The 15655-nt window shown below is 44.2% G+C and overlaps 1 protein-coding gene across 2 annotated transcripts in view; it reads left to right on the forward strand.

The window, feature by feature from the left end:
* The first annotated feature begins 4134 nt into the window (after positions 1–4134).
* The window catches only part of COMMD1 (copper metabolism domain containing 1), a 158762-nt gene continuing 147241 nt past the window's right edge, over positions 4135–15655 (forward strand). The window contains exon 1 of one of the 2 annotated variants that reach the window (XM_062209512.1): positions 4135–4348. In XM_062209512.1, the coding sequence (XP_062065496.1) occupies positions 4172–4348 (177 nt within the window). In that variant the 5' untranslated portion in view covers positions 4135–4171. The remainder of the gene's footprint in view (positions 4349–15655) is intronic. The other variant, XM_062209511.1, reaches the window with a different exon arrangement.

The following is a 15655-nucleotide window of genomic DNA, read 5'->3' on the forward strand; positions in this document are numbered from 1 at the left end:
CTCTGACTAATATCTGTTTAGTGTCTGGTTGACTGTGGAATGAATGGTAATAAAGGCAGAATTGCGAACAGGAGAGTAGAGATGGGAGCAGAGAGTGCTGCAAAATTTTGGGACCCTTGTATTTGCATACTATTTCAGTATCTTAATGTTTTCAGAGGTAGAAGATCTTATAAAAATACCTATTGCCTGCCTGGGACCAGTTATTTAATAGAACTTAGAATGGAAACCCATTTGGCTACAAGAGAAGGAAACCTTATAAGGTGAGCTGCTATTGAGGTATTTATAGTTTTCCCTCTGAGTCAAGGTTTCAGGGTCTTTGTTTTGTTATTGCCTTTTCTTAAGCAATTATTTTAATATATCTGTACCCAAGTTTGTTATCTACAATACAGGGTGTGTTTTGAGATTTAGCAAAGTAAAGCTTTGTACTTTTTTTCTTGTTTGAAAGGCAATCTAAAAATGCAGCTGCTACCAACTTTTAACAGCAGCATTGGCAATAGCAGCCCCTAGTGGCACAAGAGTGAATTTCTTTTATTGGTCACCCAGGTATTCTGGAACTTGCTATAGGTTCAGGGAGGCAGGGTTATGTATGGTGATACGCCACGACAGGACATGATCCTTTGGTAAAATAATTCAAGCTAAAACACTTAAAAATCAGCAGGTGCAACAAGTGTACTCTGATCCTTCTCTTTTTTCTTCCTTAAAGCAGGGGTTAAGAGTCTCATATGGAAGATGTCCTCTGTGTACCAGAAGAAAAGTAACAGGGGTAGCAAGTTGTGTCTGAGAAAGTTCTGTACAAACAAACCTTGTAAAAATAATTATCTTCCTGTAGCCTCCCCGCATGGTTTAGTTACTTTTTCACAATTACCTCTCTCTCTCTCTCTCCTTAAAGATTTATTTATTGGCCGGCGCCATGGCTCAACAGGCTAATCCTCCGCCTGCAGTGCCGGCACACCGGGTTCTAGTCCTGGTCGGGGCGCCGGATTCTGTCCCGGTTGCACTTCTTCCAGTCCAGCTCTCTGCTGTGGCCCGGGGGTGTAGTGGAGGATGGCCTAAGTGCTTGGGTCCTGCACCCCATGGGAGACCAGGAGAAGCACCTGGCTCCTGGCTTCGGATCAGCGCGGTGTGCCAGCCGCAGCGCGCCAGTCGCAGGGGCCATTGGAGGGTGAACCAACGGCAAAGGAAGACCTTTCTCTCTGTCTCTCTCTCTCACTGTCCACTCTGCCTGTCAAAAATAAATAAATGAATTAAAAAAAAGAGATTTATTTATTTATTTGAAAGACACAGTTACAGAGAGAGGGAGGGAGAGAGGGAGAGAGGGAGAGAGGGAGAGAGAGAGAAAGAGAGAGAAAGAATCTTTGCTGGTTCACTGCCCAAATGGCCATGACAGCTGGAGCTGGGACAAGCAGAAGCCTGGAGCCAGGAGTCAGGAGCTTCTTCTGGGTCTCTCATGTGGGTAGCAAGGGCCCAAGTGCTTGGGCCATCCTCCACTGCTTTCCCAGGTATATTAACAGGGAGCTGGATTGGAAGTGAAGCAGCTGGGACATGAACTAGCATCTGTATGAGATGCTTACATTGCAGGCTGTGGCTTAACCCATGTTGCCAACCCTTACCTCTCTTTTTAAAACTTAATATAGGGGCCAGTGCTGTGGCATAGCAGGTAAAGCCACTGCCTATGATGCCAGCATTTCATATGGGTGCCAGTTCGAGTCCAGGCTGCTCCACTTCCGATCCAGCTAATGTGCCTGGGAAAACAGCAGAAGATGGCCTGAGTGCTTAGGCCCCTGCCACCTTCAAGGGAGACCTGGAAGAAGCTACAGATTCCTTGCTTCTGCCTGGCCTGGCCCTGGCCATTTCAGCCATTTGGGGAGTGGACCAGTGGATGGAAGATTTCTATGTCTCTTCTGACTTCAAATAAAATAAATATTAAACAAAAAACAAAAAAACTTAGAGGCAGGCACTGTGATATAGCAGGTAAAGCTGCTGCCTGCAGTGCTGGCATCCCATATGGGTACTGGTTCGATTCCTAGCTGCTTCACTTCCTATCCAGCTCCTTGCTAATGCACCTGGGAAAGCAGTAGAAGATGGCCCAGGTGCTTGGGCCCCTGCACCCACGTGGGAGATCTGGAAGAAGCTCCAGGCTCTTGGCTTCGGTCTGATCCAGTTCTGGCCATTGCAGCCATTTGGGGAGGGAACCAGCAGATGGAAGACTTCTTTCTCTCTGCTTCTCCCTTTCTGTAACTCTACCTTTCAAACAAACAAATAAATCTTCAAAAAATTTTTTTGACTTTAAGACATATTACTTATTTAATGGTTTAATTAAATGCCTATTTTTAAAAAGGATTTATTTATTTATTTGAAAGGCAGAGTTACAGAGATATCTTCCATCTGTTGGTTCACTCCCCAAATGGCCACAACAGCTGGAGGTGGGCCAGGTTGAAGTCAGAAGCCAGAAGCCAAGAGCTTCATCCAGATCTCCCATGTGAGTACAGGGGCCCAAGTACTTGGGCCTTCTTCTGCTGCTTTCCCAGGTGCATCATCAGGGAGTTGGGTTTGAAGTGGAGCAGCCTGGACTGGAACCAGCACCCATATACAATGCCAGCACTGCAGACGGTGGCTTAACCTGCTGTGCCACAGTACTGGCCTCTAATTAAATAACTGTTTTATTGCAATGTTTAGAGAAATCAGGGAATTAGAAAGAGAAAATAAGGAACACCCTCATTTAGTGAGTGATGTACACTATAATGTTGGTGAATAATCTTCCAGACCTTTCTATGCATGTAGACAGATTCAACTATATAAACTCGAGACAAATATTTTAATATAGGTGACAAGCTTTAATATTCTGAATATATAAGGAGTTCTTAGAAATCATTGAAGTGTCAGAAACCCCTATAGGGAAATGGACAAAGAAATCGGAAGAAATACAAGCTTCCTATATATATAAAGTATTCACTCTGAAAATTCAAGAAATGCAAATTAAACATAATATTTTTACATAATAAATGGCAAAGATTATAAAGAGTAATCAAGTCATAGTAAGGTTCGGTAAGCAAAATAAGGTAATGGTAAGGTTATAGTAAGGTAACTTACTATAGTAATAATAAGGTTATAGTAGGGTTTCATAGAAATAAATGGATACAGACTTTCTGGTGGGTAATTTGGAAGCTGTGTTTTTTTTTTTTTTTTTTTTTTACAGGTAGAGTGGACAGTGAGAGAGAGAGAGAGACAGAGAGAAAGGTCTTCCTTTGCCGTTGGTTCACCCTCCAATGGCCGCCGCGGCCAGCGCATCGTGCTGATCCGAAGCCAGGAGCTTCTCCTGGTCTCCTATGCGGGTGTAGGGCCCAAGGACTTGGGCCATCCTCCACTGCCTTCCTGGGCCACAGCAGAGAGCTGGACTGGAAGAGGAGCAACCGGGATAGAATCCGGCGCCCCGACCAGGACTAGAACCCGGTGTGCCGGCGCCGCAAGGTGGAGGATTAGCCTGTTAGGCCACGGCGCCGGCCTGTGTGGCCTTTTGTGTCTGGCTTTTCTCACTTTAGCTTGGTTTAAAGTTCATCCATGTTATGGTATGTATTAGTACCTCATTCCTTTTTATAGGAAGTTATATACTCATGTTATCTAGGTATTTCCTTTCAGGATAATAAAGAAAGCTCTAGCAAAATATTTGCTACAGAAAGGAACATGATCAAGGCCACAGATCTAGTTGAAAAGCCAAGACACGGGTATGTAAAATGGCAATTAACAACCCAAGTTATCAGGAGATGGTTACATTTTCTTGGACAAAGTGTCCACAAAGGAAGAGTTAGAGATTAGATCTGAGTGTAGAATCTATTCAGTTAATGGGTTGTCGAGTCCTGAAATGAGACACGGCCTCCCAAAGTTAAACTGGCCCCCTTGTGGAATGCTAAGTGCTGCCCACCAAGCCATCTCTCTTTCAGTAGGCATTGGAGTGCTGAAGCAAATCAGCGGAAGTAAGTGAATGAGCATTTCCGTTCTGGCTCTCAAATGAGATGGGTTTTGCAGAACAAAACTGGGAATTGCCAATACTGACCCCTGGAGGAACCCCGCTGCCGCGTTTCCTGCGAGCCTTTGCCCACACTATTTGGACCCGCCTCGGCCGCCGTTGGGGGAAACTGCGCTCAGCTGTTAGGGGGCGGGGCCTCGGCCGACCATGGCGGGTGAGCTCGAGAGCTGCAAGCCCCTGAGTGGGTTACTGAACGGCTTGGCCCAGGACGCGTTCCACGGGCACCCGGGCATCACGGAGGAGCTGCTGCGGAGCCAGCTCTATCCGGAGGTGCAGCCCGAGGAATTTCGCCCGTTTCTGGCGAAGATGAGGGGAATTCTTAAGGTACTGCGCTTCCTTGTGTAGTTTGCGCCGCGGAGCCCAGACCCTTCCCTTCAGCCCGCACCCGCACCCAGCGCTAAAAGCTTTCCGCCTCAGGCCTCTACTCCATTGGCTGCACGTTGCGCTCCTTCACATCTGGGGTGCTTGCTTCGTCGCCCCTTCTCACCTCCTTAAGAGTGACCCCTTTCTATTCAGGCTCACTGACACCTGCGGCGGAAGACTGGTTTTTTTCCTCAAGGCATCTCTTCTCTGTTGCTGGGTAGTCCACAGTTAGGAAGTTTCCTTGGCGGTTCTTTGAGCTCTGGACTTAAAGAGCGATAGATGTCCAGTTTTCTTGGGTTGTGAGTCCGTGTCTGCCAGGGTAAGGGATGGGTTAGCCAGAACACTTGTCAAGCAGACCGTGGCATGGTTAAGAGAGCGTATTTACCGGCTAGAAGTCAAGGACGGCCAAACATAACAGGTGAAATTAATTTTAGTAATTATATTTTACTTCGTACCATATATTCAGAGTACCACCACTTCACACGTACTCAGTATACAGAATATTAATAAGATTTTTATTGTTTTAAAGATTTTGTTTATTTATTTGAGAGGCAGAGTTACGGAGAGAAAGGTCCACCTGTTCACTCCCCAGCAGTGGCCAGAGCTGGGCCGATACAAAGCCAGGAGCCAGGAGCTTCCTCCTGGTCTCCAACACGGGTGCAGGGGCCCAAGCACTTGGACCATGTTCCATTGCTTTCCCAGGCCATTAGCAGAGAGCTGGATGGGAAGAGGAGTAGCCGGGACCTGAACTGGCACCTATATGGGTTGCTGGCACTGCAGGTGGAGGCTTAGCCTACCATGCCACAGTGCTGGCCCTGATTTTTTATTTTTTAATTAAGTCTTAGAAATATGGTTTGTTTTTTACACTTAAAGCACATATGTATGTCAGTTTGGACTAACTACGTTGTGAGTGCTCAGTTATATGTGGCTAATGAACAACTCTGGGGTAGACCAAGAACTAGTCATAGTAATGATCTAGTGCCAAGTTGTACTGAAGAGACAGACTGTAAAAAATAATTACTGATTTTTGTGGGCCTCCTGTGTGTTAGGAACTGTGTTAGACATTTTACATTGTTATTTGTTTCTTGCAAAAGCATTACATGGTGGACACCTGTTTTAAAATTTAGGAAACAGGCTAAGAAAGCCAAACAGCCTGAAATCACATTCTGTTACAGTCAGTGTTGAAATTTCATCTACTGCCGTTTTGCATTTGATTTTTTTTTTCGAAACTGCTTAAGCTTTTCAAGGCAATTTAGTTTTTGTTTGTTTGTTTTGTTTGAGATTGATTTATTTGAAAGGCAGAGTTAGAGAGAGAGGGAGAGACAGACAGGTCTTTATCTGCTAGTTCACTCCCTAAATGGCCGCATCGACCAGGGCTGAGTCAGGCCGAAGCCAGGAGTTTCTTCCAGGTCTCCCACGTAGGTGCTGGAGGCCCAAGCACTTGGGCCATCCCCTGCTGCTTTCCCAGGTTTATTAGCAGGGAGCCAGATCAGAAGTGGAGCAGTCGGGACTTGAACTGCGCCCATAGGGATGGTGGCATCACAGGCGGCTTTACCTGGTACTCACAAGGCTGGCCTAGTTATATATATATATATATATATATATATATATATATTTTTTTTTTTTTTTGACAGGCAGAGTTAGTGAGAGAGAGACAGACAGAAAGGTCTTCCTTCCATTGATTCACCCCCCAAGTGGCCACTACAGCCGTAGCGCTGCACCAATCCAAAGCCAGGAGCCAGGTGCTTCCTCCTGGTCTCCCGTGCGGGTGCAGGGCCCAAGCACTTGGGCCATCCTCCACTGCCTTCCCGGGCCACAGCAAAGAGCTGGACTGGAAGAGGAGCAACCGGGACAGAATCTGGCGCCCCAACCGGAACTAGAACCTGGGGTGCTGGCGCCGCAGGCGGAGGATTAGTCTAGTGAGCCGTGGCACCGGCCAAGTTCTATATGTTTAAAAACTATTTTTGCAGCGCTGGCATTGTGCATAAGGCTGCTGCCTACGATGCCAATGCTGGCATCCCCTAAGGGCGTCTATTCAAGTCCTGGTTGCTCCACTTCTGATCTAACTCCCTGGTAATGTGCCTGGGGTGCAGTGGAGGATGGTCTAAGTGCTTGAGTCCCTGCACCTACATGGGAGACCTGGAGGAAGCTCCTGGCTCCTGGCTTCTGCCTGGCCCATCCCTGGCCTTTGTGGCCATTATGGGAGTGAACTAGCAGATGGAAGATCTCTATCTTCATATCTCTCTTTCTCTCTCCCTTCCTCCCTCCTTCCTTCCCTCCCTCCCTGTAACTCTGCCTTTCAAATAAATAAATCTTAAAAGAAAAAGTGAATTGTAAAGGAAAATAGTTCAGATATGATCCTAGACATCCTAAGTAATTTAACTTGATATAAACCACTAGTGAATGCCTCTTTCTATCAGATCTTACTCTTCAAGTAATCATGGAGGATTTTCTAGAAAATTTGACATACCTGGATTTTTGAGGTGTTTGTGTGGGGGATGAAGGCAGATTGCAGTCTGAAAATAGCATATGTGTAGTTAATGGCAGTGTCTTAGGATTTCCAAATATTGGGGGCTATTGATTGCATTTTGGTGGTTTTGTTTTGAGATGAAAATTGTGGGATACCTAGAGAAGAGATTGCCTGCAAACTGCCCTCTTACTTTAAGTACATTCTTGAGTAATATCCAGGATACTTAACGTTTCCTGAGTGGTTCTGGGTTGTTGAGCTGGATGGCTCTCTTGAAATTGGGAGTAGGCTACAGAAGATTTACCTGTGCTCAGGTGATTGGTCTGAGGAACTGTGGGAGAAAGCCTTAGATTGATCTAGGGTTGAAAATGTGGGCCTAGGATGACATCTGCTTCCTCCCTCCCTCCCTTCTTCCCTCCCCTCTCTCCATTCCTACCCTTTCTTCCTTCCTTCCTTCCTTTCTTTCTTTCTTTCTTTTCTTTTTTTTTTTTTTTAATAAGATTTGTTTATTTCAAAGGCAGAGTTAAAGAGGAGAGAAACACCTTCCATTCTCTGATTCACTCCCCAAATCACTGTAATTTATGCTATGGCCTGGGCCAGGCCAAAGCCATGAGTCAGGAGCTTCATCCAGGTCTCCCATGTAGGTGGCAGGGGCTCAAGTACTTTTGAACCATTTTCTGCTGCCTTCCCAGGCCCATTAGCAGGGAAATGGATTGAAAGTGGAGCTGCCAGGAGGACACCAACTGGTACTCATATCTGATACTGGCATCTCAGGCGGAGACTGAAGCCACTGCACCATAGTGTTTTTTTTTTTTTGTTTTTTTTTTTTTTTTAAGATTTATTTTGTTTATTTGAAAGGTAGAGTCTGGTTCATTCCCCAAATGCCCACAACAGCTGAGGCTGTGCCAGTCTGGGAGCTTGGAACATACAGGTCTCCCACGTAGATAGCAGGGGCCAAGCCCTTGGGTCATCTTCAGTTGCTTTCCCAGGCACATTAGCAGAGAGCTGGATGTAAAGTGGAGCAGCTGGGACTTGAACCGGTGTCCATATAGGATACTGGCTTTGTGGATGGCAGCTTAACCCACTATGATGGCCTTGACAGCAGTTTCTAATCTTCATTTACCTTATGTAACACTTATGGTTAAATGTTTAATTCTTACGGAAACATTAAAAAGCAAACTTGTCTTTTACTAGTTTTTTAGAATATATTTATTTATTTCTAAGATTTTATTTACCTATCTGAGAGTGAGAGTTACTGAGAGAGGGAGAGAAAGAGAGAAAGGTCTTTGATCCACTGGCTCATTTCCCAAATGGCTGCAATGGCTGGAGCTGGGCCAATCTGAAGCCAGGAGCCAGGAACTGGGAGCTTCTTGCGGGTCTCCCATGTGGATGCAGGGGCCCAAGCATTTGTGCCATCTTCCACTGCTTTGCCAGGCCATAGCAGAGAGCCGGATTGGAAGACAGGCAACTGGGACTCGAATTGGTGCCTATACGGGATGTCACTGCAGGTGGAGTCTTAGCCCACCACATCATAGCTTCGGCCCCCAGATTTATTTATTTGAATGGCAGAGCAGAGAGAGTGAGAGCGAGCGAGCTTCCTGCTGCTGGTTCACTCCCCAGATGGATGCAATGGCCAGGGCTGATCCAGGCACCAGGAACTCCATTCACATCTGCCCCATGAGTGGGAGTGGCCCAAGTACTTCAGCTGTCTTCTGCTGCCTGGTGTGTTTAGAGATACAACATCTTAAAAAAAAATTTTACTCTCTGCTATATGCTGCTGTTTTAACGCTTTATATATTGTCCTGTATATAGGGAATCTATAAAAACTTGAGCAGTGCATATGCCACTTACGGTAATTTTGAAATAAATATTATGTCATTGAAATATTCACAGAATTAAAAACTTGGAACTTAGTGAGATTTACCTAATTTTTAAAAATTTTGAAAAAAAAATTTTAAATTCAAGAAGCAGAGAGAGAGAGAAAGCAACCTATCATCTACTGGTTCACTCCTCAAATGCCCACAACGGCTAGCACAGAAGCCAGGACCCAGGAACTCAATCCAGGTTTCCCATGAGGGTGGCGGAACCAAACTACTTGAGTCATCGCTGCTGTCTCCCGGGGTCAGCTCCAGGCTTCTCTGCTTCTCATCTAGCATGCCTGCTAATGTACACTCTGGGAGGCAGCAGGTAATGGCCCAGATACTTGGATTCCTGCCACACATGTGGGAGACCTGATTGAGTTCCAGGCTCCTGGCTTCAGGCTGGCTCAGACCTGGCTGTTGAAGACATTTGGAGAGTGAACCAGTAGAAGGAAGGTCTCACTCTGTGTGTGTGTGTGTGTGTGTCTCTTTCTCTCTCTGGCACCCTGTCAAATAAGTTAAAACTTAAGACCCTCTCCTTTAAAACATTGTTTTTCTTTATTCTGATACCTAATTATATTTCTAGCATGTAGTAATAGTAAAAACAGTGATACAAATTTATAAAATAAGTAAATGAATGCATGGTGCTTAAATGTGGGTATTGCTACTGAAACGGTAAGGTAGTTTGGCCTAGCAGTTAGGATGTCCACGTCCCATTGGAGGGCCTAGTTTGGAGTCCTGGCTTCTGCTCCTGAGTGTAGCTTCCTGCTAATGAGGACCCTGCTGAGGCAGCAGTGATATCTCAAGTACTTGGGTCTCTGCCATTCACATGGGAGAATTGGATTGAGTTCTGGGCTCCTGATTCTGGTTCCCTGGCTGTGTGGGCCTTTGGGGAGTGAACCAGTGGATGGAAGACCTCTCTCTACCCCTCCCTCCCTCCTTCCCTCCCTCTATAACTCTGCCTCTCAAATAAGTAAATTTTTTTTTTAAAAAAAGATTATGGTGGGGATGGTGCCGTGGCACAGTAGGTTAGTCCTCTGCCTGTGGCGCTGGCATCCCATATGGGCACCAGGCTGCTCCTCTTCTGATCCAGCTCTCTGCTGTGGCCTGGGAAGGCAGTAGAAGATGGCTCAAGTCCTTGGGCCCCTGCACCCATGTGGGAGACCCGGAAGAAGCTCCTGGCTCCTGGCTTCGGATCAGTGCAGCTCTGGCCATTGTGGCCATTTGGGGAGTGAACCAACAGACGAAGACCTTTCTGTCTGTCTCTCCCTCTTACTGTCTGTAACTCTACCTCTCAAATAAATAAATAAAATCTTAAAAAAGAAAGATTATGGTAAGAGACTTGAAGAAATATTTAAACACCTGATTCTGTTTCTTCTGTTGAAGTCATGAAATTTGGTAATTTGAGAATTAGATACACTGGGAAGGAAAGACTCATGGTAATTCAGCTTTGTATATCTTGCAATATCATTTGAAGGATGTTGTATTTAATTTTTTTAAAAAAGCTGTCCAGCAACCTCTGTGCCTATCCTTTATTAATTAAAAACATGTTCATTTATTTGAAAGGCAGAGAAAGAGACAGATGTTTCCCATATGCTGGTTCATTTCCCTAACAGCCCAACCTGTGCTACACCAAAGCCAAGATAAGGGAATTCATTCCAGGCATCCCACATGGATGGCAGGGACTGGAGTACTTGAACCATCACCTGCTGCTTCCTAGGGTGCTCATTAGCAGAAATCTAGAATTGAAAGTGAACCTGGGACTTGAACCCAGGCACTCTTAGATGGGATGTGGGCATCCCAAGTGGCATCTTAACCATGGTGTCAAACACCAGTCCAGACACTGCTTTTTTTTTTTTTTTTTATTTTTATTTTTGACAGGCAGAGTGGACACTGCTTTTTTTAATGTAGTTCTTCAGTGTTAGCAATTTAATCTGTTTGTATCCAGCACTGATGAAAGCTTTTAACAGAGGCTTTTGACAAACATTAAATTGCTAAGATGTTTTTGGGTATGCTGTAAATGCAAGAGTTTATCTGGAGAAGAATATACCACTTAATCTTTTTTTTTATTTGCCTTATGAAAAAGCCAGAATGTTTTTAATATTGAACATGTTTTGTTTTTGCAAGAAGTTTTGCATTTATTGTGTGTTGTAAAAAAGCTTTCTCATGTAAGATAATTTTTCATGTATTAAAATCTTTTTTAAAGATTTTTTAATATAATCTCTTTACAAATGAAAAATGTAGTGTACCACCTTTAATAATTTAGTGTCAATTTAAGAATGAACTTTATTCTTGCATATTTTGAATAACTTGTAATTTTAGTAAGAAGTTAAACAATTAAGAATAATAGATATAAAACATATGGTCTTAAAGTGTTTAGATAGGGGACATAAATTGAAGAGGTTGATAACATTTGACTAATGAGGTCATACTTTTAGGGCTGAATCACAAAAGTAATTCTCTCTTTCCACTGTAGGTGGCAGTAGAATATTTGGTAGTGTACAGATAAAATATGCTAGAATCAACATAATGTTTGAATGTTCTTTCTCTGGGATGATCTAGTTGTGAAAATGGTCAAAAATTGGCTACTCAACAATAAGAACTTCTTACCCCAAAAGAAATCTAAATATTTGGCTCATATTTTGAATTTAGATATATCATTATTTAGAAAATTTAAAGCTCTGTAAATAGATTCGTTTTACTATAGTTTTTTTTTTTTTAATATTTATTTATTTGGAAGGCAAAGCAACAGAAGGAAAGAGACAGACACAGAAACAGAAAGAATCTTCCATCCACTTGTTCATTCCCCAGATGGCCACAACAGCCAGGAGCCAAGAACTTCATCCTGGCCTCCCATGTGCGTGGCAGGGGCCCAAGCACTTGAGCCATCATCTGCTGTCTTTCTAGGTGCATTAGCAAGAAGCTAGATCACAAGTGGAGCCTCCAGGGCTCAAACTGGCATTCTGATATGGGATGATGTCCGTGATACAAGTGGTGGCTTAACCTGCTGTGCCACAATGCAAGCTCCTCTATGGTTTTTATGTAACTGAGTTTTGCTAATTTGAGCATTTTTGAAAATTTAGATGATAATGCATGAGATGTATTTTTAATTCTCTGAAGGATTGACCAGTGATTGTTATGTTATAGAATATCACATGATAAAGCAATGATTGCAGATAACCCAACTGGGGTTTGCAGAACATTTTACCAGAATCATATGACCTGTAAGGTGTTCTGTAGGCTTTCTTTCTTTTTTTTTTTTTTTTTTCTTTTTTTTCCCAGTGCTCAAAAATAATTTTAAAATAGACTTAAAAAATTTTTGAAAGCCAGATTTAAAGAGAGAGCAACACCTTCCATCTACTGGTTTACTCCCTAGATGGCTGCAATGGCTGGGGCTGGGCCAGGGCAAAGCCAGGAATCTGGAACTCCATTCCAGTCTCCTACATATGTGTCAGGGGCCTAAGTACTTGGGCCTTTTTCTGCTGCTTTGCCAGGCACATTAGCAGGGTTCTGGATAGGAAGTAGAGCAGCTGGGACTGAAGTGCGTGTTCCTGTGGTATGCTGGCATCCTAGCTGGTGGCCTAACCTGCTGATCTACCATGCTGGCACCAAGTTGAATATAATATGTATATTTTTATTCATAATTGACATAATTGTGTATATTTACAGAGTACAGTATGATATGCATGTAATTATCAGATTAGAGTTATTAGCATATCCATCACTTCAAACTTTTGTCATTTCTTTGTATTGGGAACATTCAGAATCTTCTCTATTAATTATTTTGAGATAGGCAATTGTTTTCAGTTAATCTGCTATGCTGAGAAGATTACAAGTTGTTTCTCCTATCCAAATATACTCCTGTACCCATTAATGATTCTTTCTGCATTCCCTCCTTGCGCCTCCCCTTTCCAGCTTCTAGTTATCATCATTCTCTTTTATTTTTATTTATTTTTAAAAAATATATATTTATTTATTATTTGAAAGGCAGAGTTACAGAGAGGCAGCGAAAGAGAGAGCAAGCGAGTGAGAGAGGTCTTCCCTCTGCTGGCTCACTCCCCAAATGACCATCACAGCTGGAGCTGGGCGGATCTGAAGCCAGGAGCCCGGGGCTTCTTGTATGTCTCCCACATGGGTGCAGGGGCCCAAGGACTTGGGCCGTCTTCTACTGCTTTCCCAGGCCATAGCAGAGAGCTGGATCCGAAGAGGAGCAGCCGGAACTAAAACTGGCGCCCATATGGGATGCTGGCACTGAAGATTGCAGCTTTACCTGCTATACCACAGCGCCAGCCCCCAAATGTACCCATTTTTTACATGCGTCCTTCCTCCTCTTCACCTCTGATCTTCTTTGATCACTTAAAAGTATTGACAGAATTTACCTGGGAAAATGAATCTTTTTTTAAAACATTTATTTATTTGAAAATCAGAGCTGTGCAGAGGAGGAGAGACAGAGAGAGGTCTTCAATCTGTTGGTTCACTCCCTAAATGGCCACAGCAGCCATGGTTGTGTCAGCCAAAGCCAGGAGCCAGGAGCTTTTTCCTGGTCTGCCACATGAGTGGCAGGGGCCCAAGCACATGGGCCATCTGCTGCTGCTTTTCCCAGGCCATTAGCAGGGAGCTGGATCGACAGTGGAGCAGCCAGGACTCAAACCAGCACTCATGTAAGCATCTGTGTCGCGGGTGGCAGTTTTATTTGCTATGTTGTAATCCAGCCCCTCTCCCTGCTAATAATGAATCCTATATCATTAGTGTCTTTGGCTTCTTATGAGAAAACCAGTAGATTTTTATAGTCAAAGTAGTAAATGTTAGTATTAGTTTTCTACACATTTGATGTTTAGAACAGAGTATTTTCAGTGACTTATTTTGTTGTCCAGATTTCCTTAGTAACATATAGTGGTTTTTTTCTTTTAAAACTTTTATTTCAAGAGAAACCCTCTCCCCTCATCTGCTGGTACAGCCCCCAAAAGGCCCATAATGGCCAGAAGGCCAGAGCCAGGAGGCAGGAGGGAAATCTTGGACTCCCAGGTGAGTGGTAGGGGCCATCACCAGTAGGTCTTCACATCCTTCTTGGCTTTTTAGGTAGCTCTCTTGAAAGGATGCTTTGTGGCTGGTGCTGTGGCATAGCTCATTAAGCTGCTGCCTGCAATGCCGGCATCCCATATGGGTACCTGTTTGATTTCCTGCTGCTCTGATTCGATCCTACTTCCTGCCCATGTGCCTGAGAAAGCAGTAGAGGATGGCCCAAGTGCTTAGGCCCCTGTATCCATGCGGGGATGGATATAGAAGAAGAAACTACTAGCTTTGTCCTGGCCCTGCCCCGGCCGGCCGTTGTGGCCATCTGGAAAGTGAACCAGCTGATGGAAGATCGATCTCTCTCTGTCTCTCTCTGTAATTCTGCCTTTCAAATAAATGTTTAAACAAATAAAAAAGGAAAGGACGGCCTTCCTTTCCTTGGCCTCTTACCAGCACGGAGCTTGCTGCAGCCCTGTGCCTCTAGGGCACGTCACCCCATGCTTCCTGGCCTAGATGCTCCTCCACATGGCTGGTTCGTGGTACTTGTTATGAACCCAGATTTACCTCTTTCCTATAGATAGGAGAGATTTACCTCTCTCCTGTGCATCTTTTGCATTGAATAAAAGCTTAAAATGTAAACAACAACAAAAAAGGACACTTTAATTAGATTTCTAATAATTTACCGGATTTAGCAAACATACAGAAAAGCAGACACGTCTTAGATGTGCCAGCTTAATGGATCTTCACAAACTGAATTTACTGAATGTACCCGTGTAACTAGCACCCAGAACAAGGAACCGAACACTTCCAGCCCTCATGTTCTCTTCCAGTTACTAGGGCCCTACACCCGGGGGAATCACTTTCTAACTCTCCTCACCCACTTTTAAAGATTTATTTATGTATTTGAAAGGCAGAGTTACAGAAAGGTAGAGACAAAGAGAGAGAGAGAGAAAGAGAGAGAAAGCAAGCGAGTGCAGGAGCTTCCATCTGCTGGTTCACTCCCCAGATGGAGCTGGGCCAGGCCAAAGCCAGCAACTTCATCCCAGTCTCCCTTGTGAGTGCAGAGGTCCTAGCACTTGGACCATCTTCCACTGCTTTTCTAGGCCATTAGCAGGGTGGGACGTGGAACAGCTGAGACTTAAACTGGCATCCCTATAGGATGCTTAATGTCTTGTGTCACAGTGTCAGCCTTTTAATGTCTAATGCATGGTTTAGTTTTGCCTGTTTGTAAATTTTGTATTAATGGAATCCTACAGTACTCTTTTGTGTCTGGCTTCTTTTACTCAACATTATGTTTATGAGATTAAGCATTACTGCATGTAATCATTTATTCTCATTGCTGTAGGGAAAGGTCAGCAAACTACAGCCCACAGCTATATTTGGTCCCTTGGTTGTTTTTGTATAGCCAGTGAACTCATAAGAATTTTTATGTTTAAAAAAATTTATTTTTTATTTTTAAGATTTATTTGAAAGGCAGTTACATATGGAGAGAGAGGGAGAGACAGAGAGATCTTCCATCTATTGGTTCACTTCCCAAATGGCTGTGACAGCCAGGGCTGGGCCAGGCCAAAGCCAGGAACCTGGAATTCCATCCAGGTCTCCCACATGAGTGGCAGGGGCCCAAACCCTTGGACCATGCTCGCCTGCTTTCCCAGGCCAATAATAGGGAGCTGGATTGGAAGTGGAGCAGCTGAGAAGAACTGGAGCCCAGATTTTTATGTTTTTAAATGGTTAAAAAAGGGTAGGCAATTTGAGATGCCCACATCTCATTTTGGAGTTCTTAGATTCAAGTCCTGGCTCTGCTCCTGATTCTAGCTTCCTGCTAATGTGCAACTAGGGAGGCAGCAGGTGATGGCTCCAGTGGTTGAGTCCTTGCCACCCACATAGGAGACCCACATTGAGGTCTTTTTTGGCTTCAACCTGGCCCAG

The sequence above is a fragment of the Lepus europaeus genome, chromosome 13 (assembly GCF_033115175.1).
Source record: "Lepus europaeus isolate LE1 chromosome 13, mLepTim1.pri, whole genome shotgun sequence".
NCBI lineage: Eukaryota > Metazoa > Chordata > Mammalia > Lagomorpha > Leporidae > Lepus > Lepus europaeus.